The sequence below is a fragment of the Poecilia reticulata genome, chromosome 16 (assembly GCF_904066995.2).
Source record: "Poecilia reticulata chromosome 16, P_reticulata-male-v2, whole genome shotgun sequence".
In the NCBI taxonomy this organism is placed as follows: domain Eukaryota; kingdom Metazoa; phylum Chordata; class Actinopteri; order Cyprinodontiformes; family Poeciliidae; genus Poecilia; species Poecilia reticulata.
The window spans coordinates 25,528,262-25,552,364 of record NC_088845.1 but is presented as its reverse complement, the minus strand read 5'-3'; the positions used below and the strand labels follow the sequence as shown (position 1 = coordinate 25,552,364).

Sequence of the window (24,103 nt, the reverse complement as noted above, 5' to 3'; positions counted from 1 at the left end):
CATTTATGAGGGTAACTACGGCTTATATAAGCCACTGGAGACAGTGACACAGTCTTAAATATTTTCACTTAATAATCTAAAAGGATATAAGCCGCTTTCATTACACGGTTAAATACCAACGTCCTTATATGAATGCAGGCCCGAGCCCAAGTGGAATTATTTTTTCCAACTAGTCAGTCCTGTCCTTATGCAGCCAGGGACTAAATAAGATGTTTTTATTTGACAGACCAAGCTTAGGACAGGGGGAAAAAAAAGAGTGCATGGAAAATCCACAATTATAGGTAAAGAATCAGCAGGGTTGAGTTTCGCAAAAAAAAAAAAAAGATATTGAAGTTTAAATTTGTGAGTTAAGATACTTTAATGAAAGTGCTTAGTTTCTTCACATCGAGACTGCAACAGGCTGCTTTTCACCTTAATAGAACAATAATATTGTTTCAGGGTGGTGATATCTTCATATTGTATCTTGAGCAAACATCATCAGGTAATCATATTAGGGTCGGACAAATCACCCTCTGGGGAAGCTCCTGGTATGTGTGTGTGGAAAGAGGGAAGAAAGAGCAGAACCGTCATCTGACCGTGACCTATTAGTCTTTAGCAGATTGTTTTGACTACCAGGCCGGCCTGAAGGCGACCCCCTCCTCCTGTTTGGACTGAACCAGTTCATGTCCAGCCTCCGCAGCTACAGATGCAGCTTCCAAGCTGTCACTGATTGCTCACGACGAGACGCGGGACGATTCGTCTAATGACTCCGTACTAATTTGATGTAATTTTGGTAAATTGGCTAATTTCAACGCCCAGGTTTTAAGAGAAATTCGTGGTGTATCCTCTTTCTCCAACCCAGAGTACTTTTCCTTCCACTGATAAATGCCTGCAATTTTCCACAGCGCTTTCCAGCAAACACCGGAGAGCGCGGGCTGCACTTGTGTCTCGCAGCTGTTGGTTTGATGGTTTGTGTTGGGAAAGCGAGTACGATAACAGGAGTGCTACAGTTTGGCCGCAGTTTCCCAGGCTGTGTTAAATTCATTCTCACAAAAAAAAAAAATTATAACATTTTTGGCTAAAATCCCATGACGCCCACTGCCTTACTCTTAGTTTTGAAGTGCGCATTGCTGGATTACGCCACAATTCAAGGAGTCTGTAAGGTCTGAGAGTTAAAAGCTGAACCACATTTTACCCTTTAACCCTCTTTCTTAGCTCTAGTTTCTATATTTCTATGGGGTAGAGCGTCACATTGTTTTGTTTTTTTTATTCAGCTTATTATAATATCTATTCAACTTATTTTTAATGGTAGCATATTTGCTGTCTGGTTTGAAATGTGCTGGTATTTTTGGTATCACTAGTGTTTAATAAATCAGTACTAAATACTTGTTTCATTTTAAAATATTTTGCCGTCTCAATCAATCAATCAATCAATCAATCAATCAATCAATCAATCAATCAATCAATCAATCAATCAATCAATCAATCAATCAATCAATCAATCAATCAAATTTTATTTGTATAGCACATTTCAGCAGCAAGGCATTTCAAAGTGCTTTACATAATTAAAATAAAAACAGCATGTGACATTGAATAAACAGTGAGAAAGACAAAAAGATTTAGAAAAAGATTAAAAAAGATAAAAACATTAAAACCTGCACCCCTTTTAGGACTTCAGTTAAACGTCGTTTAACTGGGACGTTTCCCGTCTTAAGAACTATTGTAGTTTCATGTGTGTATTTTATTTGTTATCCATTGAAAAAAATTATTTGTAATTAATTGATCTGTTACCATGGTGAAAAGTAAATGTGTTATATAGATTACATTTTGTTGTATGTATGTGTAGGTGCAGCCAGACTAATATAACTCATACACGTTTAAAGATTTTTTCATACACGTATAAAGATTTTTTATATATAAAGAGTGCCATTTTAGAACAACCACAGAGCATATTGTTTGCTTCAGCAGTTTTATTTAGTAAAATCTTAATAAATTTCACATACATTGAAGTATGTTTATTTTTTACGATACATTAGGCGATAAATTAGATCACAAATGTTCACCTATCAGGAAACGGTGAGAGCTGCAGATTCATCAGCTTCTTGAAGGACCACTCCGTCTCTAACCAATACGTAAAGTACCAATGTGGTGGGGTAGTCCAGTTATTGCACTTCAGGATGTAACTTAAGTAGCCCCCATGCATTACATTCAATGGTATTGGATAAGTACTAATCTAATCAAATGTATAAAACTCAGATTAAGCCTTCAACACTGAGCAAATACTGCTGGTGGTAAAATTAAACATCTGATGCTCTCAAACTGTAAGAGTTTCTCCGGTGCAGCAGGTTCATTTATGCAGAGTCACTAGAATAATAAAGAACAGAGATAATAGAAACCCTAAATAAAGACTAGTAGTAAAAATAATCTCCCATAAAAAAACACACACACATTCAAACAAAGCTAACACATGTCAGAAATGGACGCATAAAGCGATCTTTGACCTTTACGGCTAAGCTGCAGTAAACGGTAACTTTTTCCATCTGAATCTCAAGAAGCCAGATGCATTGAAACTTAATGCTGCTTCTTGTGCAACATCCTTGGGTTTGTCTTGACCAAATTATTGTCTAAAGCCGGTTCCCGGGGCTCGACTTTAACGAGGCCTGTGTGAGGAATTGACTAGATGAGACAGGATGAAAGTGCAGCATCTGAGCTTCAGGTATTTCCTGAAGATCTCTCAAGCGCAGAATGAAGTTCAGGCAACGAAGTTCAGGCAACGAAGTTTGTAAAATCTTTAAAAATTGACTTCCTTGTCTATTTAAGTTAAGAAAATTTGATTGTATTATTTTATTGTATGTAAAAAAGAAAATGGTCGTCGGCATATTGCGAAAGCCTCAGGGTGAAAATGAAAATTATTTTTGGGGGGGTTTTTTTAGCGGGATATTTTGAGCAGTGAACTTGTGTAAAAAACAACTGAGATTAAACTGTCATGTAAAGGTCACATGAAGTAGCTGCTCTTTTGAAACATAAATTCCTTCACACAAAGCACCAACCTCTAAATGTTTGCGTGTTTGCTCACGCTCGCTTTCGCAGCCAACTACAAGTGGTTCAATCCCAGTCTAGTAACGACGCTCATCTCTGTCCAGCTGGAGGACGGATCGTCACTAATCGTTTCGGCGCCCCAATCAGTGGGAGGACCGATTCCTGTCCAAATCCTGTGATTTCATCCTCCGATTACCACCTGATACCCGTCCAAACACCTACCCACCGTCGCTGATGTCAGTCACATGGACTTTTCCAAACACCTACACCTCGTGCTCCGTCTGAAATAAAGGAAATGTGTTACAGGTGTTGAGCAGGAGGCCAAGCTGGGAGTCGGAGAAGGTTAGCTGAGATGATATGAGAAAGGAAAAAGTGCAAGGAGTAATAAAAAAGATTTAAAAAATCTCCCAAACTTTTTTTTTGGCAGAAAATACAACAAACTCATCCAAATTCAATTTGAATGAGAACAGATTTCTGATTGGGAAACATTTATCAACAGCCAGGGATTAGGTCTTAACAGCATTAGATCAGATATCATTCATTTTTGAGACACGGCAAAGATTGACTGCGCTGCAAATCACTCAGAAAATAACCTCATTAAAAACCTTTGAGCCGGGCTCGGCGGCGGATGGCCGGCGCAGCGAGCAGGGGAGAGGTTAGGTGAGGAGGGAAAAAGTGATGTTATTTTCCTGGCCAGATAGAGAAAGGCTCCTCACCAGCCAGGAAATCAGGGCTCCTCTGTTCCGATACCACAGATAAATGAGGAATATATCGTCTTACGCTGCGCTTATAAATCAGCTCATGATGTCATCGTTCAGCCTGCGATCGAATTAAGCAAAACACGTGTTGCTCCATGCTGCCGCGGCGGCGGCTAACGTTGCCTTGCTACTGTGTGGGAATGTGTTTGTGAGTTTACTGCAGCCAGTCAGGGCTAATTTACTTTCTCGGCAACCAGAGGCGAAATGCTTACAAAACCACACTGATTGCAGAAAACCAGATTCTGTTGCCACAGCAGACGGGGAAGTTGTCTGAAGTGGAAGTTCGTGACCCACCCCCCCTCCCGGTCCCGCCGCCGGAGGTTAACATCGACGGCAGAAATGTGAAAAATCCCTGCCTTTTCTGGTGTCGCCTTCTCAATGTTGCATCATTAAGTCCAAGCTGAACGTTCCTGACGATCTGACACCGTGTTCTCTTTTCTGTCGCAGAACAAAGACAGAGACAGGAAGACGAGCATCCGAAGCTAACGCCGAGGGCACAAACCACACGGACAAAATGTTCACGACTCTGACGGGGCTTCATGTGATTTTTTTACATTTTTTTTATTACAACCACTGCAGCTTGAAGACTAACCAGACTTGTGATGCATTTTAAAGACTTTTGAAGGATTTATGTAGCACTTCCACTTCCTTTTACAAGGAACTTTTTAATGTTTCCTTTTTCTATTACTTTATGCGAACTCTTTGTTTTACAGTGAGGAATCGTGAACAAGACTTTCCATGGATTTTCACCAGCGTATCAAGACTATAGAGGAAAAAAAAAAAAACAGTACTTCTAAAAAAACAGAAATACGGCACATGATCAAACCCACGAATTTGTATTCATTAAAAGTTGTCTTATTAAAATGTAAACTGATATAAAAAAATGTATATTTATGTAACATAACAATATATAATGAAACTGTGTTATTTAACAGACTTATGGCATTTTTGATGTTGTTTTTAAGTGCAGACATTGGTTTCTGACTCAGTTTGTAGCATCACAGAGAACATGCTGGAACTATGGTGGTAATGGTTGTTTCGAATATTCATCCCTGAAAGTGGAAAATAACTCGAGCTGACCAATAAAATGTTTGTAAATCTGGGCGTAAATCATATTTTTCTGAGCATACTGTATTTTCAAATCTTGTCCCAGTAATTGCTGGTTCCAACCAATAAAGCTTATAAAGTTTCCATTTTGAATTTATGATGGCACGCAGATGTTTTCTGAAACCAAATTGTGGGGGATTTTTTTTTAGGGGATACTTGCGCTGCTACGGGAGACACGAAAACCAACGAAAGTCTTTTACGAGAGCAAATTTAAGGCATAATTATCTGAAACAAACAGAATCGATGCTTTTGTTTTTACATTTCAGTTTAGATTTCTCTTTAATTTCAAGCTTCTGGTTTGTTTGTAACATAACAGATGAAATCTGTTAAGTTGGATGTTTTTGTTGCCGCTCTTTGCCTTGGCCAAAATGATCTTGAAAAAGCATTATTTGCTTTTTTTTTTTTTTTTTTAAATAAAAGTTGAAGTAAAAATAAATAAGAAAGGCTAAAGAGGAAATAAAAAAAAGAAGCAAGATTAAGAAGCGGAGAAACAGGCGCGCATAAGAGCTGGGGTGGGAGGAAGGGTTGAAGTGGGCTGCAAAATTGCATCTGCAGGTATGGCTACTTGGACATCTGCCTTTGTCCCTTTGCTGTCCTCTTCTTTACCTTTCCACATGCTTGTTCTCTTTTCTCCTCCTCTGCTCTTCCTCTTTTCTCCCTGGAGTGCCACTGACCAGAATCTGGTTGGTGATGGCTTTCCAGTGTGTGCATCCTGACCGCGCTTACCTTCCCATAACCTTGTCTGTCCATCTTTCCAGCCTCTTCTCCGACACGAGAAACAGTATTTTATTTTTTATTTTCCATTCTTTTGATTTTGGCTTTGTGAAAAATAAAAAGGATGCTCTTTACATTTTCTTAATTGTTCTGTTTAGACAAAGGCTTTCATCTGAGTAAACCTTCGTCTGATGACCGTAGAGAACATGATGGTGCCTCTCGTCTAACTATGGTTGAAAATTGAACGGTGAAGAAACGCCCACATGTAGAGGTCCGCTGACGTCGGGTCGGGGCTGACCGTACGGGCTAACCGAGGCTCACTTTCAAGCATTTAGCATAAATTTGAGTCGGACCAATGGAGTGAATAGTTCAAAATGTCAACATAAATAACTAAAGTAAACTAAATAAATACTACGATGGACAATACACTTTACCGCATGTTTACGTACACTGTAATGAAAGAAACAAGAATAACATGTTATTTTCACTGTCACACATTCAATTAAACTACACTTACATGATTTAAAAGAAAAAAGTCTTTCTTTGTATTAAGAAGTTTACGTACAGTTTCTGTCTGGTTGAACTGCCTTAAGCAGTGTGGATCGGGTCAAACATTTTGGTTATTCGGCATGTCTGGGTGTTGCTCTGACTGTTTTGTCGCGATGCCATGCGTTGTGTGAAATGTTTCCTTATGCAGCAAATCGACGTTGCCACCACAGCTGGGATTGTTTTCTCAGGCTTGCAACACTATTCCGCTTCTCCTCCAAATATAACAATGGTCATTATGCTCAGACATTTTCATTTTTGTCTAATCAAACCGTAGGACTTCTCTCTGTATCCCTAAGTGTAACAAGAATTGTAACAAGTTCTATTCTTGTTACACTTACAAACTATAACAAGGCTTTTCATGCTGCTTTCTAATAATGACTTCTTCCGTTCTGAGTGGCCTTTCAGCTCACATCGGTTTGGTCAGCATTTCTACAAGGTTTTTTTTTTTTTTACTTTATTTAATGGTTGACTCGCACGTTTTGCAACCAAAGATGTTCTCTTATACTTGCATGTAACTGTCTGAACAAATGAACGTGGCACTTTGAGGTATCTGGACTTTGTACTCAAGAGCGAAGCAGACTTGTAGAGGTCCACGTTACTTCCCTGATAACTAGGTCGATTTATTTTTATTTTCTTACGATTTCGTACATGGAAACAATCTATTTGAGGCGCTGTCTTTAAAAACTTTTTCAATAAATATTTTCTCGTCATCCGAGCATTTATAGCATCCGAGCAGAAATAGTTTGTGTAATCCTAACCGACGGATAATATCGGACAGTGGGTAAGGTTTCTTAAAAACAAAGAATCTGTTTGAGTTTGTATTGACTTTTTTCTTCAACGTGACATGTGTTGGGTGAAAAAGGCCAAATAAAAAAAAATAAATACACCATGAATCAGAAAAAAAAATACTGAAGGAAACTAAACAGATTCATTTTGAGAGCTTTAAACAGTGCCTGAGGGGACACCGCAGACGTCGTATCAGCCATTATAATATGATTCACAAAGGTAATAGAAGTGAAGGGGGAAAAGAAGTTATATACTAAAAAAGAAACTAATAATATATCATTAATACTAATAGCATTTCTGGCAATATTTAGAGTTTTAGAAAAAGCAGTTTCAGAGAAAACCCGAGCTAAAGATAGTTGTGAGGTCTGGAGAATCACTTGTATTTTAAAGACAAAATGTAGTTCTGGCATGTCATGCTTGAACTACCCTCACACTCAAGTGCCAGAGCTGTTTTCCTTCCCAAAAAGACAGAACATAGGAAAATAAAGCGCAAAATCTCAGGACACTTTGGCCTCTATTGGCCCATGCTGTGCGTCGGATCGCGTGAAAATGATTTGATTAGTGTTGTGAATTTACTTTAAAATGTTTCTTTTCCTTATTATTATTGCCCCCTCATAATTTAGGAGCTCAATATTTTTTTTAAGAAGAAAGTATCAGCTTTTTTGGGGGGAAAAATATAAAAAAAATTGCAGTGTGTCTAGTGTGTCCTAATGGCTTCTGGTCCGGTTAGTCTGAGAGTCTGATCTCTCTAGCAGGCCGTCTGTCTGAACAGTTGTGAGTGGGGGGAAAAAAGGAACCGGTTCCTCCCACACAGATCAGATCAGGTTCCCCTTACGCCCACACTCACATAATCTTGAACACACACAGATGACCATTTATGCAACTAGTGAGCCAATGAACTTATGCACAAATAGATGAGCACACTTTATGAATGGACGTGCACACGTTTGCATGCACTCACACTCATCTGCAGCAGGGGAGTCTGTGCTATAGCTTAGCCGTATAATGATCTCTGTATTTCACATCGATGAAGCAGATCAGCTGAGTACGCAGCCTGCTGCGGTGCGTTGAAGTGGGAGGTTTTGGACTAGAAGGTGAAGCGGAGGTTGGAGAATCAACTGGTTCTAATTATCAACGTAATGGCCTGACGAGGATGCTGTCTGTGACGGATTTTATGTTAATAGAGTTAGCAAAAGTTATCAAAAAAGCAGCTTTTGTCACAGGATTTTCACACTAGCAAAAGAATTGGAAAAGGCATAAAACTTAAACTTTTGCAAAACTAGATATTAAGTTTAAAGGAAAACGTGATAAAAAAACAAAACAAAACATCGACAGCTTGGTTTCAAACATGTAATCTAGAGGACAAATAAAAGTAACATGGATTTGATAAAGCCCATTAATTTTTTTGCAAAATGTTGACCGAACGTGAGCACAGGAAGTGGAAGACATGCTTGCATCAAAAATGATTGTTTTTGGGTTTTTTTTATCTCAAAGCAAAAACTAAAGTTTTCCATTCCATAGCAAAATCTGATAGAAATGAAGCAGAAGGAGACTTCTGTAAATTTGCAACAAGTATGTTAAATACTCCAATTTAAAATTATAAGAAGGGTTAGTAATCAAGCGTTTAAGTTCAAAACTAAGATATTTTCACAAAATGATTAACTTAGCCAGTGGATTATATAGACAGACATCTAAAATGAAAATTACAACTCCAATTCATTGAAGAACGAATTGAAGAAATGAATGTGCAAATAGTTAAGTCTCAACCAAAGATCTAACATTTATCAAGAGTTCATCAATCTCAGGAGGCTGATCTGTCAGGACCAGAACCATCACAATAGAACCTGAAAACAGGACCTTACTTTGGTCCAACTTCCACAGAACCAACTCGTGTCTCTGGTTTGAAGCCAAGAATTCATATATATATATATATATATATATATATATATATATATATATATATATATATATATATATATATGAAGAGTCCGATTCTGCTCCAACACGCTGGTATCAGAGCGCTCTCTCTGAGACTGGCAGGGCGTCAGCTTTGGCTGAGGTTATAAAGGTCTGTATAACCCTCACTTATGGAATCGAGTTGGATGTGAAATAAGAACACTTCCCTCTCATCCTGATGGGAAAAACAGTCAATATGTTTTCATATTACATTAATACTCTAATCCAGGGGTCACCAAATCCAGTCCTCAAGGGCTACCATCCTGCAACTTTTAGATTCACCTCTTCTCCAAAATGTCTGAATTTCCTCACCAGCATTCATTCCTCTCTGCAATAGGCTGGAAATGAGCAGTTTATTTGATCCAAGTGTGTTTGAGCAGAGACACATCTAAAAGTTGCAGGACTGTAGCCTTCGAGGACTGGAGTTGGTGACCCCTGCTCTGACCTAAGCCTCTGTCACTTTGGAGCGGCGCATCGATTGTAGTTTTATGTCCGACCGCTGATCTTTAAAAAACCTGACATGACCTGATCTGATTTTTGTTGCTAAACATGGCAAGAAAGTCACTGAGTTGGCAACAGTGGGGTGACTACTGTTAAGTGCAAACATGCAGGAATGCCATGGTGGGTGGGGCTTTCAGTCAAACCTCTCTGACGGCAGAACAAAAAAGGACAGTGGTTGATTTTTAAACCTGTACCGAGGAAATAAGAGATCAGCTTCACATCTCAGTGTCAACCTGTCGCCGATTTCACAAAAGTAAAAAAATTGTGGCTGATTTGTATCAGTGAACCCCTTCTCACTATTTACTCATTTATATATTAAGACAAAAATAGTTAATAATAATTATTAGATAGTGTAGTTAAATAACTGATTATTTTTCAGAGGTTTAAGACTTAACTGGCTCGTAGGTGCAGCTACAAAAATGTGTCATTTTAAAGCAAATATTATTTATGGGTTTATTTATTTTTTGTCCAAAGAGCGATTCTCTATTAGGTTCCATCTGTTTGACTGCGTATAACGTTGCCGTGATGACAGACAGACAGACAGACAGACAGACAGACAGACACAGGGCAGCTCAGAGCGCTCTCTGCCTCTTCGTCTCTCATGTTGATTTGCTGTTTGAGCCAAAGAGTCTTCTGGATTCCCTTTGTTTTTTTTCCACGTCACGCAGAATCATCTGAGCCATTGTTAAATCACTACGTGTGTGAAAATATTGATGAATGCAGCACTTTATGGGTCACTTCTGAAATAGCTGAAACATTCACCCCTCCACACTGCTTGGCTTCGCGGAGCATCCATCTCGGTTATCCCTCTCACGCTGCAGACCCATAAACCGCCGAGTCGGAAACTGAAAATAAAGCCTGGAATTTCTCAAACCGCCCTCCACAGCTTTTATAAATAAGCAAATTATTCAGGAATAAGTGGCCAGACGGGCCTTTGGATCACATCTCAAAAACATAAACTGGTTATTTCACCATTTCTCAACTGTCAAAACACGAGAATCAGTGAAGGAGACAGAAGCACTTCCTGCTCTTTTTCCAACTCATCCATGTTCTTGCTCTCTGATGGCACCCAGCTGAATAAGGCCTATTAATTAAAGATGGATCAGTAGCAGTACTTTTCCTGAAGCATGACCTCCTGTTGACTTTGGAGCAGAAGTTTCCTCTGGTGTCCTCCTCTGCTCTGCGGCCCTGTAGGCCAACTTCCTGCTTCCACCCGAGCTGTCTCTATAAAATATAAAGAAGAAAAGATATAAAAAGGTGGAGGAAAGAGCGAAATGCACCTTTAGGAACATTAGTCTTTTCAATCCACCTGAGGCCTGAGCTACACAAACACACACGCGCGCGCACACACAATGCAGGAGGCTAACTGCTCCAAGTGGGAGCTCTGCTGCCGAGGTCCGGATGAAAGGAAACACTAAAACTACAACGAGGGAAAGACAGGTGGCCGGCTTGGCAGCTCCACACATGCACACGCACACTCGGACACACGGACACACACAAACGCATGCACGCATAAACTCCGTCCGCCTTAAAAACCCCTGTTGTGCACACCTGTGAAAGTGCCAAATCTCGGACTGTTCAGCATTCGTCCTCCCTCCGCCCCCCCACCCACTCCTGCCTTTGGTCTCTCTTTCTCTCCTTGCCTTCCCCGACAATAAATCTTTCCTCCCTCTTTCTGCGTCCGAGAGGTCCACTGCGTAAACATTCCCCTTGCAGGCACGCAGCCTGGCTCATCTTTAATTGGTTGTTAAAAAGACATTTCCCGCTGACAAGGATACAACCTTGCAATCACAGAGCCGTGCTATAGGGAGGCCTCAGTGATTATTGCATCATGGCTAAGTGTGCACACATCAATTATAATCAGACTCCAAATAATTGCAAAAGTAACAGAAAACTATGTTTAAAAAAAAAAGTGGCTTAGTTAGGATCACATTTAGAGAAATCCAGTACAAAAACATAAAAGATTTACTGACATGCATTTTATAAGTCTTTAGAGGTTTTTTTTAAGCCTTCATCAATGCACCGTTTGGAAAAGAATAATGGGCTTGACACGAGAGGCAACGTTGCTCCCTCTCCATTAATTTCCGATGAAACTTGTGTGACGAGACGACAAACACTTGCCTTCCAACAGCCAAGTGACCGGTGAGATTGGTGCAGGGGAAATTTCGAGTTCGTAGACGTAGACGTGCGCATTCTGGCGACACGACGGAAGGAAGTTGCAGCTTGAACTGCCGTCTCTGCTACCGACAGCTTTTGACTGTCTCTTGTCATTGTGTGTGTGTGTAGAGACCTTATCATCCAGTTATTTGGATACACAATTAAGTATTGCGCACCAAGATGTACAAATAGATTTGCAATGACATAACTTTGAAGTCGAAAATGAAAATCGGAGCCAAATGTTGACACTGCGCCTGCTGAGTGATAGTCCGCCGACAATTGCAGGACAATGTGTGAAATCTTAGCACCAAAAAGAAAACAGCATATCCAATAGCTCTTCGACATGCGGCCCGTTTGCTGTTCCTTCATTCTGATAGTGATTTTCAGACCCTGAGACACACTGAGTGACTGGTTCAGTCTTTTTAACTGGTTCCAGGCTTTGAGAGATGCATAACAGAGATAAGACAGAGACTGAGACTCGCCCACATATCCACAGACACTAATGCAAGGACAGTAAGTGTTTTATCCTTTATAGGCTGTTTGAATCAAGAGGCACTCTGGGTTTTATTAGGCTCTAAGCAGGCAAGTATGAAACCGTGCTGTTGCACCGAAGTTCCCAAAGTGATTCTCTGAGCATCACAGACAGTTATTAGGTGCCTAAATTTGAGGATAAAGTTAAATAAGGATACATCATATTCCTGAAATGTGGAGGATTATTACGATGGTGTTTGAAACCGAGTGGAGATCTTGCCTTTGAGAGGAAAGATTTGGGTGGGTCAAAGGTTAAGATCAGCGGCACCCCACAGCAATCTGCTCCTAGGCGATAGATAGCAACTATAGTGAGAATGAGATGGTAGGAGAAGAGAATCAGAGAGGACGCCAAGCCTTCAGTCAGTAGCAGCTTGCCAAAGAGTTGCTTTGCTTTGCCAGGTCCCTTTGCTCACCGCTATGTCCTCTCCAATAAGACCCTTGGTTTAATGCTGGAAAATTCTCTCCAAGCTGTCAATCAGCCCCTTTAATAAAAACAAAGTATAACATTGCGGTCCTACTTGCTCTCCCTTCCCCTTTGAGATTCAGAATGTAAGGTTTTGTCTGCGGAACTGTGAAAATCTCCTCCGCTTTTATTAGAGGAATCCTGCTTCGACAAAAACGTTGGAAAAATCTGGCCACTCTCCGCTCCGTGTCTCCCATCTGGACAGCATTAAAGCCAACCACCTGGACCCTGACCAAACCTTAAATGAAACTTGGGGGTATTATAGAAAATAACTCCAGGATCTGCCTGCGCACACAGATACGTATCTCCCTCCATTCACTTGTGTGCGAGCGAGCTCCAGACATGGTTTATGTATCTTCCTGTTTCTCTCGATTTCTATTTCATGCTTAATCAGATTTGCTCGAGGAAAACTACTCCTAATGTCCACGATGGGATCCAATTTGACTCACTGGCTGGTTGGGTGTTTTTTTTCTTTCGCTCATTTGTTTGGTTAACTGACTAGCTGACGGACCGGTTGGGTGCTGACAAGCTGGCCAAGACGGCTGACAGAATGAAAGATTGACCGGCTGACTGACGAGTGAAGATTACGGACGAGCTGAGTGGCAGCTGGCATCGTACCGCACGTGTAAGATTAATGAACTCTTTCTTCTACCAGCTGAACTAAGAAAACTTCTTCAAATGTTGGTTTCTGGGCCTCAGCAGACTGCAAGTCATTCAACAGCCATGTCTGCTTAATATTTTTACATCAGTGCTCATTGTAGGATATGAACCCTGACGTTAAAGCCATCAATAATATGGTAGACCTACCCAGCGTGATGCGGACCTGTTTCTGACCCGGCAGATCAGTCCAGTTTTTCTTCTGATACATATTCTGTAGGCGAAAAATAAAAAATCTCTTGGAAAAGAGAATATCTTTTTAGGTTGGCGCCATCCAGTAAGACTGAAACCGAATCCCACGGACCTTTCCCCTCCATCTCCTCGTCGAGTTTCATGAACTTGTGCAAGCAAAAAGTTCAAATAAATTACACAAACCTAAAAATAAAGAGTGGGTCAGCAAAAATCCAACATCTGACTATAAATATGTGACTTTCTACTGCGCTGTCACTCAGTAGATGTCCAAACTATTGGAGTTAATCAGTGGCCGGCTTGCAGGCTGCAGCACATAGTCTGATATATGTTCCTTGAGGTTAAATTGGTATTGCAAAGGCTGCATTTCAAGCTGGTTAAATAAATAACCGCATACCTCCGATCAGTGTGAAGCATTTGTCTATTTAATCTGAAAAGTAGGCTTTGCACGAAAAACTGGTAATTGGCTGTGGGAGGTAAACAGTGGTTTCCGTCCTTCGACTTTATTATTGGTGAGGAGAGGCTTGTAAAACCTTGTCAGTCAGAAATGCATGAGAAGGAGAAAATCGTTCCCTGAAAAATTACGAGAAAAACACAGCACACAACGGTCACGGTCTTCACAGATTTTGAAGAGAGCTGGAGGAACTGCACACTTAATAATTAGACCTGCTGAGGGATTATCAATATTGCGTTAGGTTTTTCAACTACTTAAAACCGAATAAAAAAAGATAAAAAGTGAATTGACTGAAATACTCTGAAGGGTTAACAATGACATGTGAGAATCTGGATTGGCTTTTGTTCTGTTTCACTTCTCTATTAAGTTAAAGAAATAAAATCTGATAAATAGCAATAGTTAAACTTCTTAAATGAAAAGTTCATTCAGATAGTGTCGATTGTGTTTTTTGTGTTGAGAGTTTGACTCGTTTTTTGAATTTTTCACCTAATGTTGGTTTTTTCATTAATTTTAATGTCGATTTTATTCTGAAAATGTTATTGCTATCATGATTGGACTGCATTGTATGAAAAAAAGTATTTATGATTGAATTTATAATAAATAAAATAACAATAAAGTTAAAAAGTACTTTATTCAGAGCAATTAGTTTTTTTTACTGAGCTCCAATTAAACCACTGAAATCTTTCACATTCAGAGCAATTTTACCATTAATTTTGATATCATATACTTAAAATAACATTATCAGGATAATAATTCGTAATTTACTGCATTTTAGTCTTAAATGTCTTATTTTTGTTAAAATAAAAATGTAAGCGTGTTCAATTGCCTGCAGCTGAGATCAGGTCGGTTCCCCTCACACGCTTAGAGACTCCAGTCTTTGCCTCTTATCTCACTAACAGATTTCATGTGCCAACTCACTGGCCATTTGATCGTAGCTGAATTGTACTGTCTGTACTCCAGACTGGCGCAAACTTTCCCCGACTCAGAATCGGCGGTAAAACTGGGCAGCCAATCCTATAGCGTGTCCCCGGTGTAAGGCTTTCCTTATGACCTTCACTTACACTTTGATTCAGAACTCCAAACAGAAGCACTAAATATGCTTCAAGAGTTTCTTGCAGCACATATTTCTTGCCTGTTACAAGAAATATAAAAGCAGAAGGACATTGTAAATCTAGTAAGATTTTCTTTGGTACTTTAGATGAAACTTTGGCAGTCAAATCAGAAAAGCTAGCCCCAGGCCCCTTTGAGAATGCAGTGTGACATAAAAAATTCAGACTAAACTGGGATTTTTTTTTTTTTTTGCCAGGTGTTGGCAAAGTTTTCTGGCATGGAATAAGAATGTAGCTGTGCTGCAGACTGGTGCAGTACAGTCACACTTGGCAATGTATAAGTTCACAAAACGTCCGTAGGTACATATTGCATATATGATGGTTGCATATCCCAGGTGCAACGCGAGGCAGCACAGTAGTGAGAACGATGTGTAAGTATGACAAGTGACCTGTGTGAAATTGAATCGATCGGCCAACAGAAAATCAGGCATAAAGTTGGACACACGTGTTACATGCCAAGGCCAACAGCCACTTCCCGTTCTGTACTGTTGGCAGAACTTTAGCACCAGTCTGATTCCACTTAATTTAGCGCTATTATCAGATAGTGCTATATTGCCAATAGAAAGTGGTGGGAGCTCAGCTGAAGTAGCACACTGTCATAGCAAGAAGCGCACACTCCTCCAAGTTGCCCATAAGCAAGGTTTGGCTGCTTGGTGGAACACCAAAGAAGGTTTGCAGGCAGTAGTTTAAATATCAAATTCACTTCACCCAAATAGGCGCCAGGTATTTAGTGATTAAGAAGAGGAAAAACTAAAAGTGACAGCAAATGGGGTATGTTGTATAATCTAGAAATAGCTGCAGAAACTTCCCTTTTATATGCATGAGAAATCTCCTTGCACGTTGCATAAATTTTGAGCAAACAGTTCCGATTAAAACATGTCGCTGCTTTGTGAAAAACCTATTCACTGAGATCTTCCACCCCAACCTTCCTTTCACACTGAAGTTAAATCTTTCAAATTTGCTGCAGACCAGCCGTGTTCGAATGAGTGTTAAGGTCTCTCAGCGTTTGGGGCGATCTTAGTGTGAAGGAGGTGTAAATCAGAAGACAACTGGAAAAAATGGTCTCCTTTTTGTTATTTTTATAATGAAATTCCAAATTCAACATTTTCTTCACAATTTTTATGTACCTGTTTAGGCATACATCAATTATAAAAATATTTCATTTGTGCCTGAGTCAAGCACAACTCTGAACATATCAATGCCCGATCAAAAAGCTGATTAACTGATGATTTGCAACTAAGTAGCCATAAATTTGTGTTTGAATCGTCACATCAAATTTATCCATCCATCTGCAAGCAAACGACAGGACACGGGTAGCAATAAATAATACATCTGCATCCGTCAGAAAAATACAGCAGAATATCACAAGAATTGAATGTGTAAAATATTATATTTCTAATTAAGTCTGGAAGAACCATAAAAAACAAAAAAAACTCTGCTGTTGGTATGAAGGACGAACACACACACACACACACACCCACACACACACTGATCCAGCTGGTGGGATTCCAAAACCACTTTTAACCTTCTTAAATCACCAAGGTAAAGTGTTAGTAGAGGCAGAGCAAAATGAAATGAAAATAAACATGGCAGCGCAACGTTTACAGCCCAGAACCCCGTATCACTCCCCTTGGTGGAAAACACACCATAAATTACCGCAGATCATTTTGTGGAATTTGAGGGGGGGGCGGTGGAGAAATTGCTCTACGCTCCAACCAGAAATTGGGCAGCTGATTTATATCAGCATTAATTGTCCGTGGATGTGTGCTGTGCATTTAGATGATTTGTACGTGTTCCTGCATGGTGTCCTTGTGAGCATCCATTTGTTTATGTAAAAGTTCTGGGCTGTGTGTGTGTGTGTGTGTGGGGGTGTGTGTGTGTGTGTGTGTGTGTGTGTGTGTGTGTGTGTGTGTGTGGGTGTGTGTGTGTGTGTGTGTGTGTGTAGGAGACTGAGAGTACGAGAGCAGATTTAAACAGCGCATAGTAACCACTGTGGCTTTTTTCCCCTCCTCTGACCAGACGATTGTGTGCCTTTCTCCCTCTTCTGGCAGCTGGACCCCTTCCACTGCTCATAATAACAACAATATGTTCCATCCGACTCCAGCTCCTGACTACAAATGCAAACCTGGCTGCAGAGATTTGTAAAATATATAATCTTTGACTGGTACTGATCTGGAGCCAGCAAAGAAAATAAATAAGTAAAATAAAAGAACAGGAGAAAATGATCAGTGTCAAGGCAAGTCACTGCGGGACGACTGAGGGAAGCATTCTTCAGGGAGATGATAAAAAAGTTGGCCTGCAGCTCCAGAGCTGCACACAAGCTACTGTTTGCTGCAGTGACGGTTTGTCGAGAAGAATGGAGGGCTGTGGTCATTGCGTATCGATAAGAACTGATGTCAGTAACACTGCCTGTGTCATTGGATTTTTGTTCTCCATTAAGCTCTGTGTCATCCTGACTTTCTTCATTTTTGTGTTTATGGATGTTTGGTTTTTATTACCTTTAGCTGATTCACAGCTTCAATACACCTGTCCGAGTTAAACGTCTGGTTGTAAAATTTTAAAATCAGTTCAAGGTTATTGATTGGTTCTCTTCTGGCGTGCTGGAAAAGTACAAAAGCAATTCGTGAAGACACGCTCCAAACACTTGTCACCCGTTTTGCAGTTTATTCGTTCTTTGGCCACATTGATAGGTATGTTTAAAATTAGATTTTTATTTTAAGCAAAGCTTTTTCAGCTTATTTGATCAACCAGCAATTTGATAATGAACAGATATCATGAGATATCTTTATGATGATGTCTTGTTGCCTTTCAACCACATTTTAGTCTCATTTCAGTGGAAAGCGGTGTTGTCTTTTCTATGTACTTTCAACAACATTTGGTTTGGACAACTTTTTAGACTTGTAAATCACTTTTTAGACTAGGTAAAGCAGTAGCATGAGCACCATGGCCAACAAAATATTCCATCTAAGAATGTGAAAATTGGAAGGACCCCTTGGAACCAATTACTGACTCTGAAATGCATAATTTCAGCATTGCACATCTGGATGTTGCACTTTTTTCCAGTCTTTCCTGACTAATTTGCTCAAGTTCCATGCCATTCAGTTGGGAAAAACAGGCTGAAACATAATTATCAAGGCCTTGACTGAGTTCTCAGCTCGGCTGAGGATTGCTGTTGTCTCCCAGTGACCTGCATGTTTTGGGGTTTCTGGTATGTCAGAAAATGCATTCAGGGTATCAGGTTTCTTCTTAAACTCAACGTGAAATTGAAACTGATTTGAGGTTTTGATTAAACATGGTAGTGATACAGTTAACTCACCATAAACAAGCAAAAACTTGATTTCTGTGATCCAACAAAATGTCTTTCGTTGTGCAAATCAACCCTTAAACTTCGACTTTTTCAGCTCCAAATAAGTTCTTATGGTAATTGGCTGGCCAGCTAATTTTTGTTAGACAAACAAAATACTTTTTCTCAAAACATTACACTAGTTTTTCATATCATGATGTCTTTCTGGCACTCCTCGCTGTTGCTGTCTATATAAAACCACCTGAAGCTGCAATGGACCTTCTTTTGAGGTAAAAATGAATACTTATTCATGGTAAGTCTTTATTTTCTTCAACTAGTATTAGTCTCTTTCTTGTATGCAACACATTAATGTTTACTACTGAGTGAGATTCTGTCTAAGTCAAAAAATATCGCTGGGCACCAGAGCTCAACCCATGTCATAATGAGGATCTTCAAAATCAGTGTTAGTTTATATCAACACCAGATTAAACAAAAAAAAAAAGAATAATAATCTTAGTCTGGACATTGAATAGTTAATAATTCTCTTGATGACTATTTTATTTTCTGCTCCATTTAGTCTTTTAGCCATGCTTTTTTATTGTATTGCTTAGATAATTATTTTTGTGCATAAAAGGGTAGCCATCATCTGTCAGATAACTGCTATATATTTCATGTCTATTATTTGAATTAATATAAGGCTAAAGAAACATCTTCCTCTTTTGATTAAGTTATTTCATTGATAGACTAAAATTTGATAAACAGAGCGACTGGTGTAGTTGCAGACTTAAAAATATTCTAAAGAAACTGGTTATTATACAACAATTAATCTCATGCAACACTGTGGAAATGTTAAGTCCGTTCTGATAAAAATTCACTCACCTCTGCATGCTGAATGCTTGGAGGAGCTCCAGCTAACAGCCGCTTGACCTACTTCCTAGTTTATTTGGCTAATAAATATCGGAGCGATTGGGGAAATTAGATATACATAAAAGTGAAAACTATAAATCGTAGCACATTACACACTAAATTAGACACCTTTCATTCAAACACACTAACTGTATAAGTAGAGGGGGGCAAACACACTTTACTAGATATACTGTCATATAAAATGTGCTTATTTTCCTTATAATTAGAGCACATTTCAGATAAACAGATATGAAAAGATAGGAAGCAGCTCAACATGGAGAAAGCAAAGTTCAGGCCATTTGTAAATAGTCCACTGGGATGAAATCAGCTGAAATATCAGTTTCTTTATTTATTACAAAACCACATGAAGTACAGATTTTATTTACGCATAAAATCGCCTAGATGGAAATTTTAAATCTAATCTTTGATATAAAGGTTGAACTGAAATGGACATCCTGTGCTGGCAGGAGCTAAATGGAAAATAGGACTTTAGCACATTTATGTGATTAAAAAGCGACTGCACTGTGTGTTCTGTAATTTGGCACATTCCAAACTCCAAACTGTGCAACACTTATAATTTTACAGTACATGAAAATGTAACAAGTTTAATTACAGAGTTTAAGCTTGGGTATAAAGTATTAGCGCTGTTAGCAGAAGCTTGTAGTTCAAAAATAATAAACCTTAGCTGTGTGTCAGTCCCTTTAGTGCTTTCTCCTACTGTTATGGTGGTATGCTTTTGATTTGAAGCCTCCCCACCTTTATGCCTATTGTTTAATGGCTCGGTTCTTGTATGCATTTGTATGGCATTAATTTATCCCAGAGAAACTGCAGAGATTTATTTGGCCAACACTGTTGGCCAATTGGGACAAAAAGGTTCAGGTTAGTGCAATATCTTATTTCAGATACTTGAATATTGGAATGTGATCCAGCTGAGAGTGGTCTGGCTCTATAAGCACTAGAGCATATCACTTTATCTCTAAATGTTCCAAAGAACCCCCACAAACGCAGCCCTACTGTATGTGACTCCTTTAGAGCCTGTTTTCGATTGTCTGAAATAACAGAGAATGTTTCACATTAACGTCAAACAGCGTGTTTATCTCCTCCTCCAATATGTCTTCCATAACGCTCCGCGACACGTAAACGTTGCTCAAACTGCGAGAACGTTCAGGTTTATTGCAAAAGCAGGAACAGATAAATGTGGAGTTTCATCAGTTTGATCAACGGAGAGAACAATAAAGAATGCAGAACCTCTAAATATGTTCTAAATATTAAAATTTTAACCTTTTAGAAAGTTAAAGCCTGTTAACAAAAAACAGTACTTGACATCCTAGAAATAATGTTCATGGATCGAACCAAAGCAAACAGCAGTTCTCCAGCCCTGGTTCTCAGGACACTCTGTGCTTATTAACATTCTTCTTAGGATTTCGATTCTAAAAACCGATAAAATAAAAGTGAAGTAAAAATACTTCCATCTCGCTGCAGTGTATCTGCCTTGTGTTTAAGAATATTTGACCTTAAATAGATGACACTTAGGGCTGCACAGTGGCGCACTTGGTAGAGCTGTTGCCTTGCAGCAAGAAGGTTCTGGGTTCGATTCCCAGTCCCGGTCTTTCTGCATGGAGTTTGCATGTTCTCCCTGTGCATGCGTGGGTTTTCTCTGGGTACTCCGGTTTCCTCCCACAGTCCAAAAACATGACTGTCAGGTTAATTGGTCTCTCTAAATTGTCCCTAGGTGTGAGTGTGTGTCCTGTGTGTCTCTGTGTTGCCCTGCGACAGACTGGCAACCTGTCCAGGGTGAACCCCGCCTCTCACCCGGAACGCTAGCTGGAGATAGGCACCAGCAACCCTCCCGACCCCACTGAGGGACAAGGGTGTAAGAAGATGGATGGATAGATGACACTTATTGAAATGTGCTACAAAGTTTTCTGGGATGAACATTTAAACTGGGAGAGTTTAAATGCTCACCTGTACAACAGACAGGTGCCACCAATAACATCACTTAATGCTTCAGCTATCCAGATGCTTTGTCTGCACTAACAAAGATTTACTCATTTCCCCATACTGTATGCTTGACAAATGACACAGCAGATTACCTGGATTTGTTTCAGATTCACACAGCTTATCATTTTGTATCTCTTGAAGGCATTAATAGATTAATAGGGAGGTTGAACTCATTTTCGCCTTGGTCCAAATCAAGATCATGAATGCACTTAAAGGGCCAGTGGTGCCAGAATGTATTTTAATAAAACCTGTTCACATACTGTTTAAATATCAATGAATTCTTCAAATTAAATCATATTGTTGAACATTTCTACAGTCTCTCAAGGATTTCAGGATATGTGTATATATGTATAGATATGTATATATATGTATAGATGTATGGACTATAATCTGACACCAATTAAGGCTGAGATAGCCTTAATTGGCTGCCTCAGCCTACTATAAAAAGCTGTAAAGTACATGTAAGAAAGTTTTTGACAATTTTTGAGAAAAAATCTGCAATTAACTCCCAATTATGCAACAGCACAAAAAAGTGTGGGGATTTGTTGATTTTGAATGAATTTCCATGATTATTCTGAGGAAACTGGAGGAACTGATTGATATAATGTGGCAGTAAACAAATAACAACTACATTGATTTGATTGCTAACACAATATTTAAACACACTTAATGTTGTGGCAAGATAAGAAATATCATAAACATCATAATCATAAACATAAAGACAGAGCTTTATGATTCAAATCAAGGGCCCAGTCAAAATTCAGACTCATTAAATTGAGAATCTGGGGCGAGACTTGAAAATCGACGTTCGTAGAATCTCTTCATCTGATCCGACTGAGTTTGATCTTCTTTGCAAGGAAGGATTCTGTGCATCTGTCAAAGCTTCCCGTTCCGTCTAGGGCGCTGTGGGTGATCCCGCAGTCAACAAAGACACTCACAGGTGTGTCCGTACACCACAGCAAGGAAGTCGTCTGAGCAGGAAGGCTCAGACTGTTCAAAACTCTCCTTCCCAGAAACCTGGCTTAGTAACAGGAACTAACTCTGCACAGTCTCAAATGACAAAACAGAGAAGACAGGAGGGGAAAAAAGAAGGATTAGACATAATGAAAAGAAGATGCTTCCACTAAAGCGCGCAGAAGGGAAGCGATCTTCTACTTATTATATGAAACTGATGAATAAAGACACTGACAACCACGACTGCCCCGAGTCACTTCCACTTTACGTTTCGATAGGTTTTGGCTCTACAGTGGAGATCTCGGCCTCAGTTTATGTTGTCATTACATCAATGCGATTGTGATACAAGACGAGCCGATCGGGGTCTTCTTACACAGCAAGCAGACTGAATTTATAGTAAATCAGACCCGGCGGCGTATATAGTACGAGCGCAGCCTGGCAGGTGGGGAGTGATGGGATTCCAGGTCTCAATAAGTAACGCAATCCGCCTGTGCCACTTGTGTCGGTATGGACAATAAACCCACGTTCTCCTAAGCAGACAATGGGGCTCCTTGTGAGCGAGGACGGATCTTCAGGGAGAACAAGACGTCCCCGCCAACAGAAATAAAGATGGATGAGATGGAGATCTTAGTAAAAATGTGGAAGCTTTCAGAGGAAAGGAGGAATAAGATCTCCGGTCCTGCGTGAGACATCAATCAGCTTAGGAGGATCCCCTTGTCTGTTGGTAAGGAGAGCAAATGCTAATATTTTGATCAGCAAGAATTAAAAGCTTTTCATGAAAGAACATCCTTTTACGTCCCAAAGACAAATCTTGAGTTGAGACATTTAGAGCATCTTTAAAAAACATTTCAAGTGTACTCTTGATATACCATCTCTTATGGGAGTACAGTCGACTCTTGGCTGTCTGAGGCATTCTTGTGTTTAACATTTTAACTTGCAGGAATACAAGGTAAATCATTTTTCTTTTATGTATGATTCAAGCTGCTTTGTCTGACTTAAGTTACCCTTTTAAATGTATACTTATACTTTTTGCGTTTGGAGCGCTGAAGAGAAAAGTAGACAAGTATTAAGCATCAGTAGATTTACTTTTCTAGCCATGTGTGCTGCAGCCCAAGGACTTACTCAGCTGTCCAACTGGAACCAAATTTGATAAAAATAAAAAAAAAAAGGGACGAAAACCTGCCATATTGCTGTAACACTTTTATGGTGAAAATTCACAGGATTATCACTGAGGTTCCACTAAACAGTCTGCTGTAAAATCTGAGACGAGATCAAGATGAAAATGGAAAAAATAAGTGGTAGGAAAGTTTGTTGTGGGACATATTTGGGAGCACGCTGGCTTTGGGACGGGAATTTTTTTTGCTGAATGTTTGAGAGGTAAATGTACGGTTTAGTGGCAGCTGCAGCTGACTCGTGTTATGGAAACAAAGCGAGCAAGGCATGACTATTTCTTTTTTTTTTCTTTTTTTTTTTTTTTTTTACAAAAACAAAATATGACTGAAGCAGCACTATTTCTGCTACAAAATGGCAAGTATAAGCAGGCCTGAGCCGGAGACATTCTAACAAAGATTTTAGAGAAGGTGATCATTTTATGAAAACATCTGCACTTTAATTCTTTTTTTTTTTCCTTACAACACATTACCTATGCAATATGAGCCATTTTCTGATGTGCTCAGATTTCAAAGCTAACAAATATACTGCCCTATTCCAAAAACAATAAATACTGAATATTGTCTTCACTAGAGATATTTTCACATTAGTATGACTGCCACATTATCTCTCTTAATACTGCATTGCAAAAAAATCTGACAATCTAATATGAAGGCAATAATTATGTTTCTCTACTGTTAGTTCTCACCAAATGTAATTTTTGCTGCTGCTTTTTAAACTATTTTACCAAAGCGCCATCACACGTATCATATTTTAATTGTTTCTTCAGAATCCGTGGAGCATCATTATAAATCTGTAAGGTTTCTGCGCCTCCACAGTCAGTTTCAGCCTTGCTGAGAA

General features: G+C 39.4%; 1 protein-coding gene across 2 annotated transcripts in view; it reads left to right on the top strand.

The window, feature by feature from the left end:
• The window catches only part of LOC103478308 (basic helix-loop-helix transcription factor scleraxis), a 37,322-nt gene extending 32,346 nt beyond the window's left edge, over positions 1-4,976 (top strand). For both annotated transcript variants that reach the window (XM_008432055.3, XM_081597560.1), the window contains exon 5: positions 4,224-4,976. In XM_008432055.3, the coding sequence (XP_008430277.1) occupies positions 4,224-4,262 (39 nt within the window). In that variant the 3' untranslated portion in view covers positions 4,263-4,976. The remainder of the gene's footprint in view (positions 1-4,223) is intronic.
• The last annotated feature ends 19,127 nt before the right edge of the window (positions 4,977-24,103 follow it).